The sequence below is a fragment of the Camellia sinensis genome, chromosome 9 (assembly GCF_055761805.1).
Source record: "Camellia sinensis isolate YWXY chromosome 9, ASM5576180v1, whole genome shotgun sequence".
Classification (NCBI taxonomy): Eukaryota; Viridiplantae; Streptophyta; class Magnoliopsida; order Ericales; family Theaceae; genus Camellia; species Camellia sinensis.
This window is the reverse complement of record NC_138969.1, coordinates 65,406,444-65,428,458: the sequence shown is the minus strand read 5'-3', so window position 1 is coordinate 65,428,458 and position 22,015 is coordinate 65,406,444. Positions and strand designations below refer to the sequence as shown.

Genomic DNA, 22,015 nt, shown 5'->3' with positions numbered 1-22,015 from the left:
ATTGTTTGATAAAAATTAGTGTTAATTAAAAATAAGTTGTTTGATATGTATAAATTCAAATTTAAAATCTATTATTTTCAAATTGTATATTTTAAATTTTATATTATGGTGGTGGTGGCGGCGGCGGCGGCGATGGCAGTGGGATGGTGGTGGTGGTAGTAGCGGTAGTGATTGTAGTGGTAATAAAATGATGATAGTACTTATGGTAACAATAACAATAATGATGAAAGTAGTGGTGGTAGTAGCAATATAGCCATGGTTGTAATGAGAGTGGTGGTGGTGGTAGCGGTGTATATTGATATTTATGTTTAGTTTTATAAATTTAGTCAGAATTAAGTAAACTTCATATGACTTAAAATTTTCTTTAAGTTTTAGCTTACATTTTAAGAGACACTTTAAGTGATATTAATTGTGATTATCAAACGGGTTTAATTGATTATTACTTAATACATTCAGTTTTAAGTGTTAAATTTGGTTATCAAACACCCCTTACATGTTTATTTATATTAAATATTTTATTTTTCCTAAGACCAAACAAAAAAAATTTAAAAAATAAAATAAAATTATATACAATCAATCAAAAAGTGATAGAGGCCATGACTTGGAGTGATGATAAAAAGTGTTATTCACCAAAAGGTGAAAGAGGATAAGAATTCCTACTTGCTAGCTCTCTCAGAAAAATCTATGATCCTTGTACATTGTGTAAGATCTTTATTCAATCGATAAGTAATTTAAAAATGTTGTGAGTTTTCAATATAAATTTTACTACATTAGGAATAAATAAAATTAATTGGCATTTCAATCTGTATATTTTCTTTGAGGCCCATTCAACATACACATTGATAGATTTGTCAACCTATGAAATCATGGATAAGTTGTTTAAATATCTTATTTTCATCCACAGACAATATTATTAGGTTTCCCACATTTTTTTTTTGGTTGTCATTATGAATGTTTCCTATCATAATCTTTCCTAATTTTTATTTCTTTTCTTCTCTTTTGTTTTGTTTTGTTTTGTTTTGTTTTTTTTTTTTGCAGGCAAGACATACTGATGCTCTTGAAAATGAAATCCAATTGTGAACCAGATTATGAATTTATGAGGAATAACTCTCTTGAGTAAGTGGACAATTCATGATTTACATCAAGCTATATTCAAAAATCATACAATTCTTATCTGAAAGGAATTTTCTATTATAGAAAAATAGACATGTTTTACAAATTATTTTTTGAATACTTTTTTCACAAATTTTTTCTAAAACTTATCTCGTTTTTTAGGAAACAACAAAAATTTATTTCCAAAATTTCAAAAGTTGTTTTTTGTGCAAAAATGAAAACAATATGAAGACAATGGTGGTTTTGAAATTTTCATTTTTTTGTTTCCGAAAATAAAAAACAAAAAAGTGAACATTATATGTAGCAAAATATAGATATTACTGCAAGATTATTATTGAGTTTTCATTTTCTTTTTGCAGTTGTCAACCATAAAGAATGTTGAGCTACTCCCTATGGTTATGTGATGTCTACCTTGGGATTTTATTGTGTAATGGCATATGCTTCCTATGGTTTGTGTTTCTAAATAATTGTCTTGCTTTGCAATATCAAAACTACTACTCTAAATAAAGGTATGTATGTTTACCTAATGTGTGTTGAAGATTTGAAGAATGAATAAAGTGGGAAAAAGAGTACCCAACGCGTGTAATTTTATTTTCTTTGTATTGTAATGGAGCTTGTATCCAAAATTATTTGTCTCAATTAATAATATTATATGTTTGTTTTCGTGCTTGTTTGTATCTATGATAAAAAAATATATTGCAATTTGCTCTTTACTGAAATGTGATTGACTAGTAATAATTTAGAGTACAAAAATGAATTGCTGCTTGAATTTGTTAAGATGGGCTTGTAATTCATTTAAAAGGAGTTTATGTTATGGAATCCAAAGAGTCCATACTTAGATTTATGTTTGGGAATTCAAAGTGTCCATACTTAGAATCAATACACGTTATTTCGGACATGCATCCACTTATAGACTACATATATGGGTTGAATCCATCCAACATATATTAAAGACTTTTCTTTTGTTTTCTTTTCCCGATATGGGACCATTTTACTTCAAGAAGTTCCAACAATTTCTCCCTTAAATGTAAACTTATACAAGCAGCAAAGTTTTCGCTCGAGTCTAATTTACTACTCTAAAATTGTGTCTTAATGAGGTTTGTAAGAAGTTACTCCTCCATAAAGATAGTTGAACTATCTTATACAACATTTCAAAAACATAGGATGATTATAAAAACATGTGGGAAAGAATGTTTCTTTAGCAATGAATCCTTGGCAATTGATTCTTATATTTATCTCAAGTGAACATGAGGACCAATGATATTGAGGAAATAGAAAATGACACACATTAAGGAGACATAAGTTCTCCATTTAGAAATACAAATCTATTGCATGCCCCTTTTGGAAAGAAGTGCTTTAGTCACTAGGGTAATGTCCAAGCAACTCCTGTATAATTAATAGTTTATATGTCCAAGTCCAACAAATATTGACAAACAACATTTATTCATACATATCAACATCATCAATTAAGGAAAATATTGCAGGTCTTATTTTGAAGGAAGTTCTTAGTTACTATAGAAATATCCAAGCAAATTGAATCGTAATATGTGGTCAATTTTAGTTCTCAATCAATAAAAATCAAAAGATTAGTTCAACGAAGAGAGAATAGATTGCTAAGGATAGATTGAGATGATTTGGTCATATATAATGGAGACCAACAGAGACAGTAGTGAAGATATGCGATACAGTGACGGTAGATGATAGTGTTAGGGAAAGGGATAGACCTAAATTGACGTGAACTAGTATAGTAAATAGAGATATGAATCTTTTTAAGTTGACTAACGGAATGACCTTGGATAGAGTAGTGGAGAAGAAGAATTCATGCAGCCGACCCCATTTAATGGGACTTAAGGCTTGGCTTTGATTGGTTTGGTTTGGTTATCTGAGCTTAAGAGCATCTCTAACCTAATCCTCTCACCAAGAGGATGAAAACACATTTTTTTATTCAAAAAGTAAATATAGAGTATATCACTATTCATTCCAACTCCAATCATAAACCTTCATTTTCTTCTCTAAAAATTTCCCTCCAAAATTAACCATCAATTTTCCCTCCATTAATTTTCCCTCCATCTATTTTCCTTACCATCTATTATTTTATAGAAAAACCAAACCCTCATACAACCAAAAAAAATGACTGTAGAGCTTCTGAAACAGAAATGGATGCTGAGTATATTCATGAAGAAATGGATGCAGAGCATATTTATTTACCACCATTCCTTGATTATGAAGAAGAAATGGCAGCATGGGAAGAGGAAAAAAATATATTACTTCATTTATATGCTTCCAACAACATCATCATAGCTCAATATCTTGAAGAAGATGATCAATTGGTACATAAAGGTTCAGTTCATGGACATATAGTGAGAGATTGTAAAAGGGAAGAAGGTCATGCTCAATTATGGAATGATTACTTCTCAGAGAACCCAACCTATGAGGAAAATTTATTTCGTAGGAGATTTCGAATGCGTAGAAGTTTATATTTACAGATTGTTGATGCCGTGAAAGCTCACGACGATTTCTTTGTGCAGAAGAAGGATGGTCTTGGTAGACTTGGATTGTCTACTTTGCAAAAAGTAACAAGTGCATTTTGAATGTTGGCATATGGAACGACGGCCGATTCTACGGATGAATATATACGAATTGGTGAGTCTACTGCCATTCTATGTATTAAAAAGTTTTGTCGGGCAATCGTTGAGATATTTGGAAAAAAATACCTTAGATCACCTAATTCCAATGACATTGCAAGTTTGTTAAAAAAAGGTGAAGAACGGGGCTTCCCAGGGATGCTTAGGAGCCTTGATTGTATGCATTGGTCTTGGAAAAATTGCCCAACAGCTTGGGCAGGACAATACTCTGGATGTGGTGGATCCCCAACTATCATTCTTGAGGCAGTGGCATCTCATGACCTATGGATTTGGCATGCATATTTTAGCTTACCGGGCTCCAACAACGACATTAATGCCTTGCAATCATCTAATTTGTTTGCGAATCTCACCCAAGGTATAGGTCTTCCTGCTCATTATACTATCCATGGCATAGAGTTTAATGTTGGCTATTATCTAGCAGATGGTATATATCCGAAGTGGTCAACTCTCGTACAAACTATTTCTAAACCTTAAGATCCGAAGAAACAACACTTTGCAATGATGCAAGAAGCATGCCGAAAAGACGTTGAACGAGCATTCGGAGTACTTCAATCATGATTTGCTATAGTCAAGGGACCAGCTCATTTTTGGAATAAGTGTGTGTTACATGATATCATGTCTGCATGCATCATAATGCATAACATGATTGTTGAGGATGAGTGTGGTGAACATGCAAGTGTTATTAATTCTGGTACTCCAGCTCCCATCCCCAATGTTGAGATGGTGGTAGATGAAACAGAACAATTTCAACAGTTTCTTGCTCGACATAAAAAAAATAAAAGACAAAGAGGCTCACTATGTTTTGAGAAATGCATTGGTTGAGCATTTGTGGGAAAGACATGGTAATTGCCCCATTTAGGTTGGGTTGGTAGTTATATTCATAAATGTAACAGTTTATTAATTTAACAGTTTATTAATTTAACTGTTAATTAGCAGTTTATTAATTTAACAGTTTATATACGAATTGGTAGTTATATTTTTGAGTTTACGTGTAACAGTTTATTAATTTAGCAATGGGATGTTTTGTCTTTTCCCAACATGATAGTTATATTTATAAAATATGTCCTAGCACTAGTAATCTGGTAACACATCACCACCTTCATATTGGCTAAAGCTACTAAAATCACCATGGCTAAAAGAAACAGAGTTGTTGGCTACTTGATCATTTTGTTCTAAAATTTCTAATTTTTTCCTTCGAAAATACTCACGATCAATTGGGTCTGCAATGCATTTCAAGTCCATCTTCATGATTTCTTTCTCTTGATGTTCACGCTGAAGTTTTAATCTTTTACTTTCGTTTTCAGCTTGTAACATCATGAGTTGGACACGCGCTGCAGAATCATTTTCCATTTTAGCAAATCGTTCTTCTCTTTGCTTTTGCCCTCGTTTCAAATTTATCATGATTTCTTGGTTTCCTTCAACAATGGATTCAAGAAGATGACTCTTATCAGCTATTTGCATCCTTCTTAACTTCTCTTTCTTCCTCCCTATAGGACGACCCGATGAATCGACGTGATGGTCCACCTCTGCTACAATCTCTTCATTTGTATCCAAATCAATGGATGATGGTGTTACTAAGGATGCAGCTACAGGGGATCCATTTTGAAATCCTTCAAAGCAGTCATACCCATGTTTGGGATTTTCTTTGGGGGTATTGTCAAGCCATTTCTCAGCCCCCTTAAGAATGGGCGATACATGATCATATTGGAATCCTTTCCTTTCTTTAGGGTCTTGTGCAAATAAGATTTTGGCCTGATCCATCTGCAAAATGAGAATTAAAAAAAATAAAAAGAAAAAAATGTTTATAGTAGTAACAACATTTTGTAAGATATAGGAGCTTCTTGTTGGGCATTTTTTTTTTAAAACATTAACTTATACACATAATACATGACAAAATTGTGTAAGAAGTCTTACAAAATCTATCTTAGAAGCACCACTAGGATTAAGGCGTTCAACTGATCGAACAGATCCCCGTAACTTGTTAATGGCCTTCATTATTAAAGCCATGCAACATTAGAGGGATTTTGTTGTTCGAGAGCCAGTGTTGTAGCTTGGCAAGAGCTCATGATACTTGGCACTAATACGCTCCCATAACTTCTCTTTCTTTTGATTAGTACCCCTTACAGGATCTTGAGAAATTTCAAGCCATGCATTACATAAATTTTTATCCTCTTCTATTAAGAATGCACGACCACGTTGAAATGATTTTCCACCCAATTCCACACTTGCAGACATTTCTATAGAAAGTATATATGGAAAGATGATTGTAGCTTTGATAGGAAAAGACTTGTGCTTTTAGAAAAGAAAGATATCTGTATATATAGACTATTTCTTGATGACTTGAATTCAATATCTGTATATCCAAACTTGTGCTTTTATGTTGATGACTTGAATTCAACATTTAAAATGCTGATACTTTTCATCTACCGGTTGGTGGGAGAAGATAATAAGGATTCTTTGACAGAAGTCAAGCACTGTTGGTAGGAGAAGTTAAGAAGCATGGTTGGTAGGATACTTTGAGGCTTTATCTTGAAAATGTATGGTTTCATGGAACATTGTTTTTGTTCATTAACTTCATGGAACACTGTTTTTGTTCATAGAACACTGTTTTAACATCCCAATCTACATCCCATTATACTCATTTTAAAGGTATTGACTTCATACTTTTTAATGATGCCAATTTTATACAAATTAAATTTACATATTAAAAGTTATTTATAATATAAAAAAAATATAGAATGAATAGTGTTTTGGAGGGGATCCTCTATTTTTCATCCTCCCTCCAAATATGGAGGATCAACTCATCCTCCTCCCAAATAGAGATGGATTTAGAAGATGGGTTGGAGGAGCAAATCCTCCATATTTGAAGATAGAGAGGATGCATTGGAGATGCTCTAATAATTTTATTACTTATATTCCTTCTCCTAACCAAGAAATCTTCCAAAAGGCTCCTACAAACAAGATATATGTGGAACACAAAAAATTGAGATTTTTTTTTTTAAAAAAAAAAAAGGAGAAAAAAAGAAAACACATGTACTGAATCCATAAACAAGCAATATGAAAAACACATCAAATTTTGATAGCATGAAAAATGACAATTATTGTCCATCTTCAAATTCCTAGCTCCAGCATTGAGTACAACCTACCTTGTCTTGCCATGCCACCACCAAAATATATATGGGTATCGTAACAAGTAGCTAACATTAATTTCTTTGGAAACCTAGGAAAGAAAAGAAAAGAAATGATTACTTAAGTTATAAGAGAAAAGAAAAGAAAAGAAAAGAAAAAAAATGGTTGTGATTTCTCCCCTCCTTATTTGAACAAGTAAGAAATAAAAGAAAAGAAATGATTATGATTTCTCCTTTTTGTTTGGTTAGATTTCATAAGAGAAGAAAAAAATTATTTTATGTTATATTACCAAAGTAACCTTTTTATATTTTCAATCATTTTATTTCTTTTATTTTTATAGAGACAAAATTGATATCATGAAAATATTAGTTTCTTTTCTCTCCCAATCTCTTCACTTTTGGAAAGATTGAAAATGAGAGTTATGAGAGAAATGAGTTTCTCTCCATTTTTCTTAATTTCTCTCCACATAAGTTATCCAAACAAGTAAGAGAAATACATTTCTCTCTATTTCTTTTCTTTTCTCTCCAAATCACTCAATTCAAACATAAGGGTTAGCCCGATAGATGAGTTACCAAATGTAATTTCTAAATTCGAGTTTATTGTTATGTAGCTTCCCCTTCCCCTACCAATTATATATATATATATATATATATATTGTAGTAAGCATCCACCTAACTCCATGTTTTGTTCACAAAGGACCATCCAAAAGCACATGATAATTGCCTTCCACTTTCTTTTGTTTTTATTTTTCTTTCTTTTTTTTATGAGCAAAAAAATCACTTTATTAATATAAATCAAGAAATGAAATACATCAATAAAGCTGAGGGAAGTGCAGAAAGAATCCAAACTAAACCAAAACAGAGAGAGAGAGAGAGAGCAAAAGCAAAACTCATCATTTCTGCACAACTCAAAAGAGCAACAGAAAAACTTCCCCAAAACTCCCAAATCACACTACAAGAAAATTGACTTTTATTGGCGTTTCAAAAATGTCGCTATAGGCTTGAAAAACGCCGCAATAGGATTTTACAACGTTTAATATTCTCATCACAAATACGACTGGCGCAGTAGCTTAACAGCGTTTCAAAAAATCACAAAATCTTTGATACCCACTTACTTTTCCGTCACAATTAACATATGATGTAATGATGACATCATTTAGTGGCCTTTTTTTAAAAAACACTACTACCTCTCTTCATTTTTATACTTACCTCAAATATGATGACATCATTTAGTAGTTTTTTTTTTTTTTAAAAAAAAAATGCCCTTTCTTGGTTTTTGTTTTTACGAACCCAGGGCCCAATTAATTGAGAATTTAACTAGGATGAGAATAATTAAGAATTTATATAAAAGAACACATTAGCTCAAATTTGAATTACAATGCCAAATCGAAGACTATAAAATTCAGCTTTATCTCCTTAGATATTTAACCCTATAACTTTCCAAATCTCAATAGTGTACTGTTCAACAGTCTGAATTTTCTTCAAATCACCCCCCATTTTGTTGTTCAACTGTGCAAACCAATCTACAATCCAAATCTTTACTACCCTTATGTTGCTAACAACTTTCTCCATCAATAATAATAATAATTAAATGCTGGCACAATTTAGAAGAAGTAAAGAAATTGATAAATTGATGACGCCGGTTCATCCTCACCCCACAATGTGTATATGTGTAAAGTTTCCATAAACAAAAATAATCCCACACAAACAAAATAAAAAAGAACAAAGTCATATCACTCACTAGATTACCACTTCTCTGTTAAGGGTAAGTAACCATCTAAACAACTCAACTTGTTACAACTTTGGATTGAATTCAATGAAAAAAGTAACTACTTGACAGCAATAAGATTTCAACAAGAAAACATACACCTCACATGATATTCAAATTGGAATTCAAGACCCATAAAATGCCCAAACGCAACAATTACACTTAAACCCTCTGAAGGTTTACACTTAAAGCCCTTATAACCGTAAAGATCAAAAAAATTTCAAAATCAAAGCCAAATCCATAGCAGAATTGCAACCCAATTTGCAGAGTTTAATCATTAGAACAATAATTACACAAAAGATAAAAAAATAATAAATCAAACCATCACAAATTGAAGCAAGTAGTCCAACAAAAATTAAATATTAGCAGATGTATATGACTAATGTTATTAATGCTAAAAAGGGATTCATTTGAGGCTTACCCAAAATTAGAAAACTTGTTGAGAAGTTGAACCTGGGCATTTCAGAGATTTGTGGGTTTTTTGGAGATTTAGGAGACACATGAAAGAAAATGAAAGAAAGCAACCCTTTTTGTGGTGGACAATGAAAAAAAAACTTTTAGAAAGAGAGAGTTTAGAGAAAGATCGAGAAAGAGAAGAAGCTTCGAGGAGATTGACAACTGTATGACATTTTGTTGTTCTTCCCAATTGGAAATGGACAACCCTTTGACAATGAAAAATCTTCCATATGCAATAAGAAATCCCAAAGATCAGTTAATCAAGCATTCACATTTATTAGTCCTTTTAACATATAACGCTTTGTCTAAACAAGTAGATAATCTCTCTACTTATAAAATAAGAAATCCCAAACATTAAAGGTATCCCCTAAACAAAGATTAATGCCCAAGCAACTTGAGGCCACTATAGATGAATTTAAAAAAGGAAAAGAAAAAAAAAGAAAAAGAAAAAGAAATCAGTCACACTGCAGTCACTATTACCTCTCCAAGGCCAAGTCCAACCACATGTTTCGATATTAACCTAGTAGTCACACTGCTGCAGAGAGAATAAACAACAAAGAAATCAGCCTCTTGTTCTTTTTTGCTATGATATTAATAACCAAGAGAGTAACTTGATAAGTTTCTTACAACATTTTTTTCTTCACCAAATCGCCAAATTACAGAGGATCTCAAGCTGAAAGAAAAACAGACATTGGAATAAACTATGAGTGAGTATGCAATACAATAAAAACCAACCATGTTCATCCTGTTCAGTAAAGCATTAATAGAAATGATATTCCCATTCTCTTTTAAACTTTTCACTCTATTTCTTGTCCTTTAGCCTCCCACAAGTGGAGTGTGAATATCATTGCCCTACCTCATACTGAATAAAAAAATCAAATATTGTATATCTAACAATCATGAATACTGTCAAGAATATAGCTGTCCAGAATAAATACACCTCAAACATATGACCCTTTTTTTATTTGATTGGCCATCTTCATACTTCCCATTTTCAAAAATTTCAACGAATATACTTTTTGAAATTTGATATTTTGTTAACCATCTTATCAAAATCAAATTTTGATATGAACCACAAATCCAAAATAACATTTGAATTCCGAACTGAAACATGATATAAACTCCCAAGCATGAATTGTATCAAAATATACTAGTGACAACCATAAAGCATATTATATGGACTGCAGAAGTAACAAGATTAAATAGATTAAACTTTAGGCCACCAAAGGGTGTCTTTTCCCCCTTTTTTGATGGACCATGATCTAGGTAACTCAACAAAAAATAAAAAATAAACCAAGAGTTGAATGACCAATGCTAGAAACCACAAAACACTTTAAGATGCAGAATGATCTTTTTAAGATAATCTCTTGTAGCTTCACAAAATAAAAAGCCAGATCATCTACATATAGTTGGTTTCTATTGGTGTAAATCACATTTTTTCTTTCCAAGCAATTGCAAGCAAAGAAAAATAGTAGCTTATCAATTTAAATGGGAACTACACTGAAATGATTATTAGAAGAGTCAGAAAGCAAGAAAATGCTAGAATGAGATTCCTAAAAAAGGCACAATAATAGACTAGAGAGAGATAGAGCAGATCTGATATTACCATATTAGCAGATCAGAGAGAGAGAAAGCAGATCTGATCGAAGAGAGGGCAGATCTACATCTCTTCATCGTTGAGCTTCTACTCACTGTTTCCAGCGATCCACATAAAAAAAAATCAAACAAATATCTTCAATAAATTTACTTCATAAAAATTGCAGCAACAGTTATTGCATAAAGAAACATGGAATGAATATAACAATTAGTGGCAAATTCACAACCAAACCAAAAGTTTTTTTAAAAAAATCAAAAACTTTAACGTACACTATCAAAAACATCAATAGTAAAAGAAGCCTAAGTCTAGATATGCATTGAACATAGAGAGCAAGTTTCAGGAGAGAGAGAATGAAGCTTATTACCTTTATGCCAAAGTGTTGTGTCAAAATGCAAGCAGAATAGATCTACATCTCGAAGAGAGGAACATAAATTTATAAGCAAAAAGAGAGTGAGACTCACAAAAATTAATCAAATGATTAATCAAAATAGATCTGAACGAAAACAATCGCTCGATCAATTGATTGAAAGACAGTTTTGACAGGGGCTGATCTCAGATCTGTGTTCTCGGATGTATACAATCTAAAAAAAGAGATAAATAAACGAATTAAATACTCACAAAATCGAAAGAGAGAATCACAAATCTGGACAATCAACTTTCAAATCAGCAAGAATCAACCTTCAAATCATCAACAACCTTCATGGATTTGATGGAGAGAGAGAGAGAGAGAGAGAGAGAGAGAGAGAAACGTCGATCATTCAATCAAAAGTGACCGAGGGCTTTCAACCTCAAGAGCCTTCACAATATCTTTTGTTCAAACTCGATATCGAGGAAACCGAGAGTTTTTGAACATGGTGGTTGTACTATTTGACGAATCTGAAGTGAAGAGAGAGAGAGAGAGAGGGAGAGTGATCGAGATTGAGAGAGGGTTTTGAAAAGGGGATTTGAGTTTCAGAGAGTCTGGAGTGAGATGGTTTTGAAAGGTCTCAAATGGCGAGAAGGTTTTAATATGAACCGTCATGATCACTACATAGCTAAATGATGTCATCTAACCTAGATGTAAGACAACGTTTACAAAACATTGTGCTTGACTAATCAACAAAGACGTTTCAAAAAACGCTTTATTACAAAAGCCGTGCAATGCACTTTTTCTTGTAGTGTCAAGAACAACCATCACCCTTAAAAAGCAACAACACAGTCTTATAAGTTATAACTTAAGGCTTCCAATAGCAATAAAAATATTCTTCATGAAAGAAAGACCTCCCTAGCTAGCAAAACAGCAACCCTACACAACCAGCAACATCAAAGAACATATCAGCAGCAACAACAAGAACCAAAAAAAAAAAAACAAGCCCCCTTCGCACCTCAACCACCTTATCACTTCAATGTTTGTCAAGCAGCTTTGAAAGAAGCTTTAGTTTGAGTTTCCTGATCCCGTCAAGGTAGCTGATAATACCAGACACTGGGTAACTGACAATAACAAAACAAGCTTTTGCCCCAGAGCGAAACACAAGTTTACTAGGTGAATCACGTCATGAACATGTTCTGAGTGGTTAAAGACTGTAGCATTTTGAACTAACCAGATAACCATGTAGAAGAAGGGTCACCCAAAGTCGTTTCTCAAGGTTCCGAAAAGGAGGATCAAACCACCACATAAAAATATCAAAGAGAGAGGTAAGGCAGACCGAACAAACACCACCCACACCGGTTTAAACAATAGGAGCAGCGTTCCCAAGCTCAAGAGATGGTATACAAATTTGACAAATCTCAAACACATTGGACAAAGCGCTTAAAACTCATTTAGGATTACCCCTGTTAGCTAAAAATTTCCTAAGAGGCTACTTTACCTAGAATAGCTTGCCAACAAAATATCTTGACTTTGAATGGGCGAAGATTATTCCAGAAAAGAGATGCGACTTGAGAGGAAAAACCTCAAAACCACAAGTTAAATTTTCATAGACATTATAAAAAGATCTAATCGAATAGGTTCCATTATTTTTATCCCACTTTCATTGCAGCTCATCCTCAATGCCAAGAGTCAAGCAAAGCGAATTAAGTATTCATTAAATTATCCAAAAGGGCATTCTCCCAAACAAATAAACTTCTCCTGAATTGCAAACACCACTTGTTCAAGCTTCCATCGAACAAAAGAACATCATTAACCATAACTGATTTCTGAGACAAAATCGAGAATAGTCTAGGAAACTCATCTTTCAAAGATTTATCACCGAACCATAAACCATGCCAAAACAAAACTTGACGTAGACCCCTGAACCAATCATAACAGAGAATCCCTCTTCAACAATATTCCTACTTGCAATGCAAAGACAATCTTGGGATCTACCAACATTAAGGTCTCATTTGATAACCCTGGTAGGAATTAGGATTGGATTGGTAATTTGATAAGTTCCACATAGTTCGTGTTTAGTTGCACACCCCAAACAAAAAGGAAAAACAAGGCGTGGATAAACAATCCCATTAAACAATAAATTCCTAAAAATGCACGAATTAGGAATACCATGGGATGAATTTGTCCCATGAGAATGTGTGGCAAAAGACAAGTTTGCCTCTGCAATATATGAACAATAAAACCAAATTTTATGTAATGAGGTCTTACATGAAATTTCATATTTAATCCAGTCAGGGTTGTATTTTTGGTTGAAATGGGATGGTGTTCAAATTCTATAAAGGACGGGCTGTTCAACTTTGAAACCATAGCTAAGGTCAAGGCCAACAGTATTCTATTGTACAGCTACATAATCTTAATAGTACAACAACTATTTTTGTTTAATAGTACAACAAGAAGGAAATCTTCAGCTCCCCTTGTTAGCATAAATGCAGCCTATTTTTGTTTGCATTCATTACAAAGTAAACTATGCCTAACTAACCATGACATACTCAAAGCAACCAACAAGCTGCATACCTGGTCTTGAGAAGTAGGTTCATTCCTGTCAATGGCAAGAGCCCTCAAGTCTGCTTTAGGTCTAGATTGATTTTCATGCTAGTTCTTGCTCCAACATGAAAGTTCCATTTTAGGGAAGGATGACATACCATGATACATTTTGTTTTAACTTGTATGTGGTGCATTTGTTCAATATAAATTAAGACCCTTTCCTCTGATTGGTTACTCCTCTAGGGCCTAGCTCAACCATCATTCACCTTTTACTCTCTGTCTCTCTCCACTTGTTCTCTCTTCATCATCTCTCCTTTTCAACAGTTTTTCTCTCTCCCCCTCATCATTTGTCTTTCTCCCTTCTACTTAGACCACAACTAAAAAAGGTTTTTTAAAACTTCAAAACCCAGATGAAGTTTCTACTTTGGAAAAACGGTATAGAAAGAAAACCCACTTACAATCGGTCACCGTTAGTGAATGGAGAATTGAATTATAAAACGGCCATGTAAAAATCTTAAGACTCGCAATTTTTTTTCCTGACAAAATGTCCCATGGACTTCACATTTTCAAGGGGAAAAAAAACCCTATTTCTCATCCTATGACCTAAACAAGCCTTACGGAATTTCAAAGACTCCAAAAACAAAAACCAAGAAGAAGCTTCAATTGCTTAAGGACGTATTAAGCACCCTAAAAAAAATTTGAAAAACTTAATTTTTAGCCAAAAATCTTCAAGAGCAAGACGAACAACATCATTTTATCATCAATTCCTATATTATCAAAATCATCGGTGCAAAAAAAGGTGAGAGAGAAATGACGGGGAGAGAGAGAGCAATGAGAGGTGAAAAGGTGATGATGTGAAATGAGAAGATGAAAGGGAAAAAAATTCAAATGACAATAATTGTCGGCTCGTCACACTATAAGAAGATAATGTGTCATTATTGTCATTTGACACCCGTGCTTTTCCATTTCTTCTTCTTCTTCTTCTTCTTCTTCTTCTTCTTCTTCTTCTTCTTCCTATAAAAAAAAATGCCAGATGACAAGGTGATTAATGGCATTTTTGAACACTAGAATTATGGCTAGTGTTTTAATGAACAGAACAAATTTTAGTGTATAAATAGTTTTATAATTAAGTTTGGACCCTTGTTGCTGCTTATTGGAAATAGAGCCCCCTTTTGGAAGGAAGTGTTGTATTCACAATGAAAATGTCCAAGCAACTCCTTTGTAGTTTATATGTCCAACGAATATTGACAACATCTATTCATATCAACATCATTAACTATGGAAAACATTGCAGGTCCTTTTCAGAAGGAAGTGCTTTAATCACTATGGAAATGTCCAAGCAACTCCATTATATAGCTTATATGCCCAACAAATATTGACAACATCTATTCATGTCAACAACATCAACTAAAGAAAACAAAAAGAAAATGACAAGCAAGATTGTAACTACAAAGACAAGAAGTATCTACAAAAAGAAAATGACAAAGCAAGATTGTAACTACAAAGACAACAAGGGCCAATCTCTCTCTCTCTCTCTCTACAAAAAGAAAGTGACAAAGCAAACAAGGGCCAATCTGTCTCATTTGTTTAGGTAAAAGAAGGATCGTCCTTATCACCTCAAAATCGCCCATATAAGTATAGTCTTCCACCATCTTAAAGTTTCAAAACCAATGTACCACTCCCTCTATTTCCCTCAGCCATGGCATTTGTTAACTATCTGAGTTTGCTACTTTTACTTAATTCCTATCTTCCTCTTCCTAACCAAGAAAACTTCCAACAAGCGCCCACCAGGTTCCATGGGATTACCCATCATAGGCCATAGCCTCAGCCTTCTACATGCCATGCGAGCGAACAAGGGTGAGGCACGGTTCCATGAAAAAATAAGAAAATATGGTCCCATTTCCAAACTCAGCCTCTTTGGAACTCCTACAGTTTTTCTCTGTGGACAGGCCGCAAACAAATTTATATACATGTGTGACAGCAAGATGTTTTCCAACCAGCAACCAGCATCAATGAGGAGAGTCTGTGGTGAGAAAAATATACAGGAGTTGAGTGGCGAAGATCACAAGCGAATAAGGGGAGCACTTGTATCCTTTTTGAAGCCTGAAGCATTAAAACAGTATGTTGGGAAGATTGATGAAGAAGTTAGAAAGCACATGGAGATGCGTTGGCATGGCAAAAATGAGGTCAACGTATGTTGCAACTACTGATGTAAATTTCAAAACTCTAGATTTAAGTCCATAGTTTTATCTAGTAACTAGTTAATAAAATTATAATGAAATGACGATGGTCCTTTCTTTACAAAAGCAAATCATGATGTCATGAGTGGAACAAGAGACGCGCACGAAGTTTCTATTTGGCTAGTAGCTATTTGAGAATCTACAAAACCAACCACATGTACACACGGAGAAATGACAATTTCCATTAGACTTCAGACATGTTAACCTATTAATTTTTCCTCCTTGCATTAATAGTATGAAACAATTTGTCGATAATATAGGTGATGCCTTTGATGAAGACCCTCACTTTCAACATTATTTGTTCACTCTTATTTGGAATAGAACGAGGAGCAAGAAGAGATGTGTTAGAATAGGAAAAAATAATTGTTATATATTATTCTTATTTTATTTTATTTTATTTTCACTTGACTGATGTAATGGGCTGGCCCATAATTTATGTCTTACGGCACTCCTGTAATTACTCATTGATCAATATAAAAGGGGATGCAGTCTAACCTATTCCCTAACTGTTTCTCTTCTCTAAACTTATATGGTATCAGAGCCATGCCCTAGCCAACTTTCCTTCTCTATTACCTATCACTACAGGTGATCTCCTCTCTCCTGTAGACCAGACGACAGCCCGAAACAGCCACCCGACAGCCTTCAAGTAACCCCACAGCCTCGTCTAACCCCGACAGCCTCCACCCAGGTCTCCCAGTCCCTTCTCTCCCTTCGACAACCATCACCCAGGTTTCCCTCTCCCTTGGCAGGCCTCTCCAGCCACTACCGAGGGTTCCCAGGGGGCAGACCAGCCTTCTTGCTAGTCTGGTTGAAGTCGCCAGTCCCTTTAGGGTCGCCTGGGGTGGTCGCTGCTCTTCGAAGTATTCTGGTGATGTAAAACGAAGTCACGTCTCTTACGCAGTGGTCGGGTGATGTTATACATAGTCTTCTGGTAAGGTAAACACAATGCCGAAGCAAAAAAAAAAGAAAAAGAAAAACTCTGGATTCTTAATTCTTCTATCTTTTATAGCTACTGTTGTGCTTGTTACTCTACTCTGATCTTCTAGGTTTGTGATTGGCATCGTGTTTGAAGAATAGTTAGTAGAGTCTCCATGGCGGATTTAACCAGTGAATCTCCTACCTCTCAGCTATCTCAAGCGAGAGCTTTGTTATCCCTTCCACTATGACTGATAACCTCGACACTGGCCTTAGAATCACCACCTCTCTATTCAATGGTCATAATTACCTAGCGTGATCGCAAAGTCTGACTATTTTCTTGAAGAGCAAGGGGAAGATGAGATATGTTGATGGGATATGTTGATGGGCAGGTCCAGACACCCAGTATCACAGACCCTCGTCATGACTAGTGGGAGATCACCAATTCTCCAATTATGGGCTGGTTGATCCATTCTATGGTTCCGGAGACCAGAGAGGGCTACTTGTCTATAGACACTGCCCAGGATATTTGGGAGGCCGTAGCAACTACTTACTCCAAGAAGGGAAACTTCTCATAGGCTTTCGAGTTACGTCGCTCCATTAAAAGGTTGGTACAAGGTGAGCAGACTATCCTCCAGTATTTTACCTTCCTTAGCAATGGGTGGAAGCGGCTTGATCACCTTCAGGATTACAAGCCTGTCTGTCCCACTGATTCTATTGGTTACCAAAAGTTTGTGGCGCAAGAGTGGGTCTTCAAGTTTTTGGAAGGCCTAAATGTGGAGTATGATCTGATTCGGAGCAGAGTACTTCGCATGGATGTACTTCCTTCTCTCCAGGCAGCCTTTGCTTTTGTGCAGAATGAGGAGAGTCGCCGCTCTGCGATGCTTCCTTCTACCACCACGGATTGTTCTGCTTTGGTTTCTGTACCTTCCCGAGCTGGCGAGCATATGTCTCATGGTTCTTGTCCTTTATCTAAGAAAGATAATCTTTTCTGTGACTATTGCCGTAGACCTCGCCACACCCGAGAGACTTGTTGGAAGCTGCATGGGACTCCTTCTGGTGGTCGCAGAGACTGTCCTGGGCCGAGGGTAGATTTGGCCCGTTTTGAGGTCGAGGGGCTAATGCTCGGGCTCATCTTTCAGACACGGTTGAGCCACCACCTTCATCTCCCGTTGTCTTACTGGCTGCTGATGTTTCGGGGCTATCTGCCTCGAATTTTGAGATCGCTCTTCGCCACTTGCTAGACTGTCACGCCTCCACTTCTGCCACAGGTGACCCTCTTCTTCCTTTGCCAATTCAGGTAACTTGGCTTCCTCCCCATCTGCATTGCTATCTCATACCACTATGCCATGGATTATTGATTCTGGTGCTTCCGACCATATGTCTGATTCCTCTCATTTATTCTCAGAGTATAACCCCTCTTCAGGTCAAGAAAAAGTTGTGTATTGCTAATGGTACTATGTCGTCTGTATCTAGGAAAGGTTTAATTCATGTCACCTCTTCCCTTCCTTTATCCTCTGTCCTCCATGTTCTTAATTTTAGTGCTAATCTTTTATCTTGGAGTTGTATTACTCATGATTTGAAATGTAGCGTGATGTTTTTTCCAGTTGACTCTGGTCTTGCCAGTTATTTCGTCACTCATGACATTATTCATCAAACTTCCTGCACTAATACCTCTCAACAAAATAGTGTTGCCAAATGGAAAAATCGTCATCTCCTTGATGTGGCCTGTTGTCTATCCTTTGAGATGCGTGTTCTTAGATCCTATTGGGGGGGGAAGCAGTTCTCACTGCTGCATATTTGATTAATCGTCTTCCTACCCAAGTCCTTCACAAGCAAACACCTCTTCAAGTTCTATTCGGCTCCACCTCTTCTGGGTTCTTTCTTTCCCCTAAGACCTTTGGCTGTGTTTGTTTTGTCCATAATCATTCACCCACTCGTGGTAAATTGGATCCTAGGTCTCTTAAGTGTGTTTTCCTGGGTTACTCTGCCACCCAAAAGGGTTATAAGTGTTATCATTTTTCCACTCGCAAATGGTTTGTCTCCATGAAAGTCACCTTTTTCGAGTCTCAGTCTTACTTTCTACCCTCTCCAGTGTCCCAGTCATCCCTTCAGGGGGAGCCTTGGTGTGAAGAGATTCCTGTTTCACTTCCGCCAGTGGTTAAACAGGTAGAGGACAATGAGCCAGCAGTTGTTGAAACAGGCAAAGTGTATGTCAGAGACAAGGATAGACAAAAAGTCACCTAGATGCAGGAGGCTACTTTCCCTCCCCTACTACCAACTGCTTCCTCGGATGAGTGTCCAGAGTCACTCCCCTCTCTTGAAAGTCCAGGTAATTCTGATCCTAGTGCTCCCATTCCTGAGTTTTCAAATCTTGATGTTCTCATTGCTACTAGAAAAGGGGTTAGGTCATGTACTCAGCATCCTATTACGAATCATGCCTCTTATTCTAATCTATCTCCCTCATATAAAGCCTTTCTGCCTAAGATTTTTTCTATGAGCCTGCCTAACAATTTTCAGGAGGCTCTCACTATGCTTGAATGGAAACATGCCATGATGGAGGAGATGAGAGCTCTCAACAAGAATGGCACATGGGAGTTAGTAGAGTTACCTAGAGACAAAAATCCAGTTGGGTGTAATTGGGTGTACACTGTAAAACACAAAACAGATGGTTCCATGGAACAGTATAAAGCAAGATTGGTTGCAGAGGGTTTCACTTAGACTTATGGGGTAGATTACCAGGAGACATTTGCACTAGTTGCTAAGATGAACTCTGTGAGAATACTACTCTCTCTTGTCGCAAATCTGGATTGGCCACTTCATCAGTTTGATGTGAAGAATGCCTTCCTTCATGGAGACCTGAAAGAAGAGGTCTATATGGATATTCTCCTTGGTTTTGAGAATGCTATGTCCAAAGGTAAAATGTGCAGGTTCCGGAAGTCACTTTATGGGCTAAAACAATCCCCTAGGGCTTGATTTGAAAGGTTTGCTCAAGCTATTCTGAGATATGGGTTTAAGCAAAGTCAAGCTGATTATACCTTATTTATGAAACACTCCTCATTTGGTAAGACCACAGCTCTTATTGTCTATGTTGATATTGTTCTGACAGGAGATGATGTTAAGGAGATTTCTCTGTTGAAGGAATACTTAGCCAAGGAGTTTGAAATCAAAGCCTTAGGCAATTTGAAGTATTTTTTAGGCATTGAGGTAGCTCTGTCTAAGGATGGCATCTTCATATGTCAGAGGCTAGTGGGTAAGCTCATATACTTATCCCACTCACGTCCAGACATTGCAATTACAGTGAGCATGGTTAGCCAATTTATGCATGCTCCGAGAAATTCCCACTTAGAGGCAGTTATGAGAATCCTGAGATACCTGAAGGCTTCACCCTATTTCTCAAAAGATGAATATCTCAGTATGGAGGCATTCACTGATGCGGATTGGGTTGGATCAATCACTAACAGATGATCAACTTCTGGATATTGCACATTTGTTGGAAGCAACCTAGTCACGTGGCGAAGTAAGAAACAGAATGTGATTGCTAAATCTAGTGTTGAGGTAGAATTCAAGGTTATGACTTAGTGTGTATGTGAGTTGCAATGGAGTAGACTATTATTGGGAGACTTGGGGATCCATCAGACCGATTTCATGAGATTGTACTGTGACAACAAAGCTGCAATCAACATAGCTCATAATCCAGTTTAATATGACAAGACTAAGCATGTGGAGATTGATAGGCACTTCATCAAGGAAAAATTCACTAGTGACACCATATGTATTCCATTTGTGAAGACTGGGGACCAACTCGCAAATGTTCTCACCAAGGGTATAGGAAGCAAACCATTTCATGGCATTCTCAACAAGCTGGGCATGAGAGATATCTTCGCACCAGCTTGCGGGGGAGTGTTAGAATAGGAAAGAATAATTGTTATATTTTATTCTTATTTTATTTAATTTTCCCTTGATTGATGTAATGGGCTGGCCCATAATTTATGCCTTATGGCACTCCTGTAATTACTCATTGATCAATATAAAAGGCGATGACGTCTAACCTATTCCCTAACTCTTTCTCTTCGCTAAACTTACAAGATGCACTAAGAGGTTTATTTCAAAACATGATTGAAGGAATGCTGTCAGTACCAGTGAATTTGCCTTAGCCTCCGAGCAAGGGCAAAAATGAAAACCATACTCATGGACCTTATAAGTGAGAAGAGGGTAACCTTGGAAAAAAAATGGTGCTTCCCTCATCAAGATCTCATCAATTGCTTGCTTAGTATCCGCAATGAAGACAATTCAGCTTTACTGTCTGATGAGGAGATTGAGGCGGTCATTATAATGATTGGAGGATATGACACATTCTCCATCCTCCTTACCTTCTTGATCAGGCTTTTAGCCAATGAACCATCCATTTATGCCGCTATTGTTCAACGTATTCCCCCAACTAGCTCCCTCATCATGATTCATGAGAAAGATTTAAGAACTGAAAAGATTAAAGGATACTAGAAAATAAAACATACTGAAAAATTATCTATCTTGAGATTGCAAAACAAGAGGAGATTGCTAAAAGCAAGACCCTGGGGGAGCTTCTCACATGGGATGATCTTACCAAGATGAAGTACACATGGAGAGTAGCAATGGAGGCTCTTAAGGATAACCCCTCCTGGGTTCTGCTGCTTCAGGAGGGTCCTCAAAGATACAGAATTTGAAGGATATCTAACACCAAAAGGGTGGCAAGTATGTGTAAATATTGCTAATATTTCCATAATTGTAGATTAACTACCAGAACAAATGTGTAACGTAAATAAAATAAAAGCTAGAAGTAACACAAATTTCTGATAAACAAATCATATGGGCAGCAAGCATGACTCACATGGATGAGATGATTTTCCCAAATCCATCAAAGATCAATCCAACACACTTTGAAAAGCAAGCACCAGCCCCTCCTTACTGCTGTGTGGCATTCGGAGGAGGACCAAGAATGTGTCCTGGGTATGAGTTCGCCAGAATTGAAACACTAGCTATGATTCATTACTTGGTGACCCAATTCACATATAAGCTTTCCTGCATTGACGATTCTTTCTGCAGAGATCCAATGCCAGTTTTCAATCAGGGGCTACCAATTCATATTAAACCAAAGAAATCTAATGGTGCGAAAGTTCACGTAGCTTTCATTGACTTTGATGAAAAACAATATTTCCCCTACTGAATAAACCTAATGTATTGGTTTAGTGGAAACAATTCATCTATAAAAGTAAAAAAA

At 35.9% G+C, this 22,015-nt stretch overlaps 2 protein-coding genes and 1 pseudogene across 17 annotated transcripts in view; 2 read left to right on the top strand and 1 right to left on the bottom strand.

The window, feature by feature from the left end:
• The window catches only part of LOC145798634 (disease resistance protein At4g27190-like), a 214,498-nt gene extending 212,721 nt beyond the window's left edge, over window positions 1-1,777 (top strand). For all 6 annotated transcript variants that reach the window (XR_014339867.1, XR_014339865.1, XR_014339868.1 and 3 more), the window contains 2 exons: window positions 1,039-1,116; window positions 1,473-1,777. The gene's annotated coding sequence lies outside the window, so the exon portion shown is untranslated. The remainder of the gene's footprint in view (window positions 1-1,038; window positions 1,117-1,472) is intronic.
• Window positions 1,778-4,727: 2,950 nt separating this feature from the next.
• The window catches only part of LOC145798635 (F-box/LRR-repeat protein At3g48880-like), a 44,610-nt gene continuing 27,322 nt past the window's right edge, over window positions 4,728-22,015 (bottom strand). For 5 of the 11 annotated variants that reach the window (XR_014339870.1, XR_014339869.1, XR_014339874.1 and 2 more), the window contains 4 exons: window positions 21,626-21,834; window positions 10,717-10,801; window positions 9,738-9,783; window positions 9,363-9,645 (listed from right to left, as the gene is read on the bottom strand). Coding sequence is in view for 1 of the 11 variants with exons in the window: in XM_082886930.1 (XP_082743056.1) it covers window positions 4,830-5,519; window positions 9,591-9,645; window positions 9,738-9,742 (750 nt within the window). In the remaining 10 variants the exon portion in view is untranslated. Of the gene's footprint in view, window positions 5,520-9,362; window positions 9,646-9,737; window positions 9,784-10,716; window positions 10,802-11,071; window positions 21,469-21,625; window positions 21,835-22,015 lie in introns of those variants that run through there. The other 6 variants (XR_014339876.1, XR_014339877.1, XR_014339873.1 and 3 more) reach the window with 5 other exon arrangements.
• Window positions 15,271-15,810, top strand: LOC145798985 (taxadiene 5-alpha hydroxylase pseudogene; annotated as a pseudogene).